Here is a 5,989-nt window from a genome sequence, read left to right as displayed (position 1 = left end):
ATAGACCTCAACAAAACTTAAACAGAGTAATGAAACAATGTCAAAGGATAATGGAATACGCATAGTGAGACGAGTGGAATTCCCCAAAGTGTTAAGATCTCCCATAACGAGTCGCGGTGTACCAAGTAAAACGCCTTCTTGAGGTCGATGATGGATGCGAGCAGTCTTAGTAGGTGGGCACGGATCTGTTTCAGAAGAGTGTGGGCGTAAACCTTGCCTGGTATACTGAGCAATGTGATGCCACGGTAGTTGTTACAGTCCCAACGATCCCCTTTCCCGTTCCAGAGAGGGATGACCACGCCCCTCAACAGGTCAGGGGGAATGGAACCGGACTGCCAGACTGCAGCCATGACAGCATGCAAGCCCCGTGCCTAGTGTCGAAGTAGAATTACTTTTTACAGAAAAGTAGGAAACCCATAAATAGATAAATTACTTTTTCCAAAAAGTAGGATTCCCATAAATAGATATAAAAAAGTTGAAATTTAGACATGAATGAATAGATAAAAGAAAGAAGAAAAATCATATATTAGAATAGAGAGAAGGAGATATAGACAATCAAACCCAAAATAAAGGATGTTTAGAAATATGTCTTCGAAGACAGTTTGATAACTGAACATTTTCACATTTAGTAATACGGAGAAAGTATCACAATATCGTATCTGAAAAGGACATTGAATAAAATACAATAACAGTGATAAACCAAAATCTATATTTTTCGAATATCACAAAAAATAATAACACGAATGCTTATAATTATATCACATGACTTTAAAAAAAACTGGTAACACAGCACTTAAGCGGTCTAAGCTACTAAATAAAAAATATTTCTATAACTAATCATATAAAAACAAACAAATTTCCAATGAAATTACTTTACTAAAACTTATTAGTACATAATCCATGTGTGTTTCATTCACAATTATAAACAAACACTACATGACATATAACTACAGGTTTACGGTGCAATAATGTCTAAATTTCTAAATAAGTGTACTCGGTTTAACCACAGACAAACAGATGAGTTCTGGTCTGTGTAATATCACAAGATTTATCGGTGTCTTCAGAATAGCTATAGGTAGAAAAACCCACAATGCACAAACTAGTTTTATTGAAATGAGACAACAGAGGTTTGAAAGGGAAGGGGGGAGGAAGCAGTATAAAAGAGAGAGAGAGGAAGGAGAGGCACAAGCGAGAAAAATAAACGGGGTAGGTGAGGACAGGTGAACGGAAGTGAAGGGAGGTCAGTTCAGGTCGAGAGAGGAAGGAGAAACAACGCGTGGCAGGTGAGGACAGGTGAACGGAAGCGAAGGGAGGTCAGGTCAGGTAAGGCGAAGGATCAGGCGGTCTATGTGAAGGGTGGTCGGCATAAGAAGGAGGCAGAGGATGTGGGAAGCGAGGAGGTTGTCGGCAGGAGAATAGCTATTCTGCAGAACTATTAAAAAAACAGAAAATAATCCCAATAGTGTTACCATTATCATTGTAACTATCATTGGTAATGTTTTAAAATATATTGTTAAAGTTACAATTGTGATGATTATCGTTTTATTTCTATTTCTATCATCCTTATAACTATTAGATTATGCCAATTACAACAACGTGTTAACAACGATAATGATGATACTGATCAGGTTGTTAGGAGGATGTTGTGAAGCCACTTCATTGAGGTACAAAGTTGCTCTACAACGATATGCAAACATTTGGTTGCAACACAATAACACCATGAAGTACAACTGTGAAGTATGTGCGAGTATATATGTATATGCGTGTGTGTATGTGTATGTGTACGTATGTGTGGATGTGTGTGTAGATGTGTGGATGTGTGTGTGTGTGTGTGTGTGTGTGTGTGTGTGTGTGTGTGTGTGTGTGTGTGTGTGTGTGTGTGTGTGTGTGTGTGTGCGTGCGTGCGTGCGTGTGTGTGTGTGCGTGCGTGTGTGGATAGATAGATGGCTGCATTTAATGACTAAGGGTAGCGAGCGAAACTCTGTGGCTCCTCCCTACACGAGTGTCTCTAGGCCAGTGGTTCCCAACCCCGAGGTCGCGACCCAAAAGAGAGTCACCAGGGGTTTTCTGAGGTTCGGCAGCGGGTCTAAGTATAAAAAAATCCAAAGCTTGATATGTCAGTAAATGATGATGTTTTGTTTATTATCACTTAGTTGAAATTCATCGTTTTGGTAATATAAACCCATACAAGTATAGAATAACGTAAGTTAATATACATTTGTAAGTATAACTACCATGAAAATGGCTTACACATTTAGGGTCACTAGCCACTGTCTTAAGGGTCGCACCAAAACAGTATGGGATACACCGCTCTAGATTATATAAGCTCCGTTGGGATAGTCGTGGAATTGGGGGTGCGAGTGGATCTTCCAGTAGCCGTAGTCGTTGCAGCAAGTGCCGATGCTGACGTGGGTGAAGGTGCGGGTGTTCTCCACCGTGTCCGTGTACGAAATGAGTGGCGTTGAGCTGTCGTCCCCCTGCCCAATGCTGTAAGGATGATGGGTCCGTTCAGTTATCGTTCATAATTGTGTCGGAAATTATGAAAACAGGGTATGATCACGTGCGAACAACTGTGTTTGTTGTCTCATTCAAAATGAAAACATTAGTGCAATGGAAACGAAAGGAAAGCGTTTCATTTTCATCAGCGTAAATAACGTAGCCGTTTTTGAGCCTTTCGAGACATTGTGCACCTGATAGACGGTCCGTCGACGTTGATCCAGAAGCGGCGATACTCCGTCCCGCTCAAAATGCTCGGGGTGCTGACTGTCACTTCCCAGGCCCCCGTCCGCCCATCATAGACCCGCGTGTTAGCGTTGTAGTCAGCCCCAAATGCGACCTGAAACTGGCGAGAGTGACTCGTCCTGTGGCCGAAGAGCACCTTGCACTCCTTGGCCGCTTGGCACTCGAACCTGAACTGGATCCTGCTCGTCTGGCTCGCGTCGGGAAGTATCTTGCACTGGTGCCAGTGGTAGCCGTTCGTCCTCACAGCTGTGAGGGGGGAAGGGTCTTCAGTTTCAATTCCATTTGTTACAATGGGTATTCTTTGCTGTGACATACTGTTTTATTTTGCCTTCCAAATCTCCCCCTGTGTGCAAGGAATGGCCGGGGTTACCATTCACTGGTAGTGCGCAGGATCGAACGCTGGTCAGCAAGAATGCAAGACCAGCACGTTCACCACTGCACTGCGTGAGAGAAAGGATGGCGCAGTGATCTGATTCAAGGAACCCAATAAATGCTATTCTAGACGTTAATGGAAGTTAAACTCGTATGGGAAAGAAGCATTTGCCAAATATTCTGAACTAAATACCTCCATTATAAAAGTATACAATATGAAAATGAATAAAAGACAAAACCAAACGAAGAAAAATCACCCACGCATACACAGACAAACACACGCACACACATACACAGACACAAACAGACGAACATCCACACACGCCCACACATACACAGACACACACACACCCTCAACCGAGCCACATGGAACAAGCACTAACTCCCTGTCTCAACGCTGGCAGGAAAATGGGGATCCACGAGGTTGTGTGGGAGGAACAGGTGAGAGTGCACGTTGTCAGGGATGAAGAAGCCGATGGTTTTGACTGTGAATGGCGAAGGGTCGTCCCAAGAAATAAAGTCGTTTCCTCCTTGTAAGCGGACCCTGCGAAGTGGACCAGGGATCGTTTGTGTAAAATGAATAGAGAGATGAATATATAAAGAATTAGATAAATAGATGAATCAATTGGTGAATAAATAAATACGTAGGTAGATAGATGAATGAATAAACAAATTAGGTAAATAAGTAAATAAATGATTGAAAAGAAAGAAAGAATATATATATACATATATATATATATATTGTTATGATAAATGTTTATATTCCCGTTTATCATGAATACCTTCTCCCTGTACATTCCAAATGGTTATAACTCGTACTGTCTGAATTGCAACACATCATATATACTCCTTATAAATACCGCTTTCTATCTCATATACCTTGAAAAAGAGATATTAAAGGGAATCCACGAAGCACTCCCGGTCTTACCTGATTTGGCCATTGCACCAGTGGAGAGTAAAGTTCTGGAAGTCGTTAGTCAACAGCTGTGGGGTCGAAACTGTGGCGATTCGGGTTGATCGACTGTCCAATATAGACTGTGTGTTGCCCCAGCCGCCCAGGTCTGCAGTTGTGGGGTTTGGAGAAGGGGAAAATGATAGTTTGGGGCTTGATTTGTTATCATTTTGAAAAGGGGTACTAGTGTTATTAGACTTTTGAAAAGGGGTACTAGTGTTATTAGACTTTTGAAAAGGGGTACTAGTGTTATTAGACTTTTGAAAAGGGGTACTAGTGTTATTAGACTTTTGAAAAGGGGTACTAGTGTTATTAGACTTTTGAAAAGGGGTACTAGTGTTATTAGACTTTTGAAAAGGGGTACTAGTGTTACTAGATGATGTTGAAAATATGCTACAGGAGAAAGCAAAATTGAACTCAGAAGAAACAACAAGCAAACAAATGTCTGAAAGTGAAACAAAACTGGAAGAAAACACTAAAAATAAGAAACCTTATTTCCATAAAGACAAAAGCTTCAAGCAAAAGTGAAATAACACTGCAAAATAGAGAGAAAGCGAAAAAGAATATCTAAAAACGCACACAAAACGAACAAAAAGAGAATCTATATAACCAGAGAAAAACAAAAACAAAATACACATCAAAAGAAGAAAAAAGTAAACAATAAAACTGACCCACTTATATAATACTGAGTGATTCCATCTAAAAACACACAAAGCAAACAACAAAGAGAGAAGCTGTATACCCCCCTAAAACAAACAAAAACAAAATACACAACAGAAGAAAAAGAAGAAAAAAATAATAAGAAAAAGAAGAAGAAAAAGAAAATGAAAAAGAAAAAGAAGAAGAAAAAGAAAATGAAAAAGAAAAAGAAGAAAAAGAAAAAGAGGAAGAAAAAGTATCAGAAGAAAAAGAAAAAAAATGCGGAAAAGATAGAAAGAAAATAAAGATAAAAGTAAAAATAAAAACTGAAAAGAAACTGACTCATATAATACTGAGTGATGCCACTGTGCCAGTCCTCAAAGCTGCCGAGGTGAATACGGAGGTCAGTCGAGGCCCTCACGGTGAAGGTCAGGTCACACATATTGTTCACGATCTTTTTGAAAATCCAAGTCCAGGTCATGGAGTCTATGCCTTCGAGGAAAACAAAGAAAAAGATTTAGTCTATGCCTTTGAGGAAAAAAAAAGACAGGATCTTTTTTTGTCATGAACAAAAACCTTGAGAAATAAACAACAGAAATTCATTTTTACTCACTATAAACAGAAGATTTAGGATTTGTTTTTTGTCATGATCAAAACCTTAGAAAATAGGCACTAACACTTTTTTCGTCACTTTAAATTAAACTAGGAGAAACCGAACATTTGCTCAAATAAGCCTCCCTCTATAACCCACAATCTTTACAAACAACATCACCTAGTATTAACACTACAACAGCAAATAGTACAACTACAACGATTTCTACAACAAGCAACTTCTACAACAAATAACAACAGTAAGTACTACTACAAAAAACATCAACAATAACACCAACAACAACTTACTTATTTGGTGGATACAGAGAGATCCGTTGTATGCCCAGTAGTGCAAATCACACTTACAAACCCCAGTGGTATTATTGGAAGAGACTGAACACTTTGTATTGTTGGTCATTTCAGAACACTGGATGTCGTCTGTACATTCTTGGTTCACTTGGCGTTCTGAAATTTGTAGTTTTATTTATTTTATTGTTTTTTTTTCGGGGGATAGACAAGTCCACATGGGTGAGGATAGAATGTGTAATGTTTGTTTTGTATTTTTTTTGTAATTATTGTGTTTTAGGAAGGGGGCACACGTATATTAGAGATGTGATTTTCGATGCTCAAGGGTTTTGTTTGATATATGAATGTAGAGGATGCACACACACACACACGTGTGTGTGTGTGTCT

At 39.4% G+C, this 5,989-nt stretch overlaps 1 protein-coding gene across 1 annotated transcript; it reads right to left on the bottom strand.

The window, feature by feature from the left end:
- Positions 1-908: 908 nt before the first annotated feature.
- On the bottom strand, positions 909-5,753 carry LOC138859586 (uncharacterized). Its single transcript, XM_070115257.1, has 6 exons — positions 5,606-5,753; positions 5,048-5,197; positions 4,043-4,175; positions 3,498-3,658; positions 2,691-2,988; positions 909-2,487 (listed from the first exon to the last, which is right to left on the bottom strand). Exons 1-6 carry the CDS (start codon positions 5,712-5,714, stop codon positions 2,313-2,315), a joined length of 1,026 nt encoding a protein of 341 aa, XP_069971358.1. The 5' UTR covers positions 5,715-5,753; the 3' UTR covers positions 909-2,312.
- Positions 5,754-5,989: the final 236 nt, after the last annotated feature.

The sequence above is a fragment of the Penaeus vannamei genome, chromosome 37 (genome assembly GCF_042767895.1).
Source record: "Penaeus vannamei isolate JL-2024 chromosome 37, ASM4276789v1, whole genome shotgun sequence".
NCBI lineage: Eukaryota > Metazoa > Arthropoda > Malacostraca > Decapoda > Penaeidae > Penaeus > Penaeus vannamei.
The sequence above is the reverse complement of the archived record's forward strand: the minus strand, read 5'-3'. Positions and strand labels throughout refer to the sequence as shown.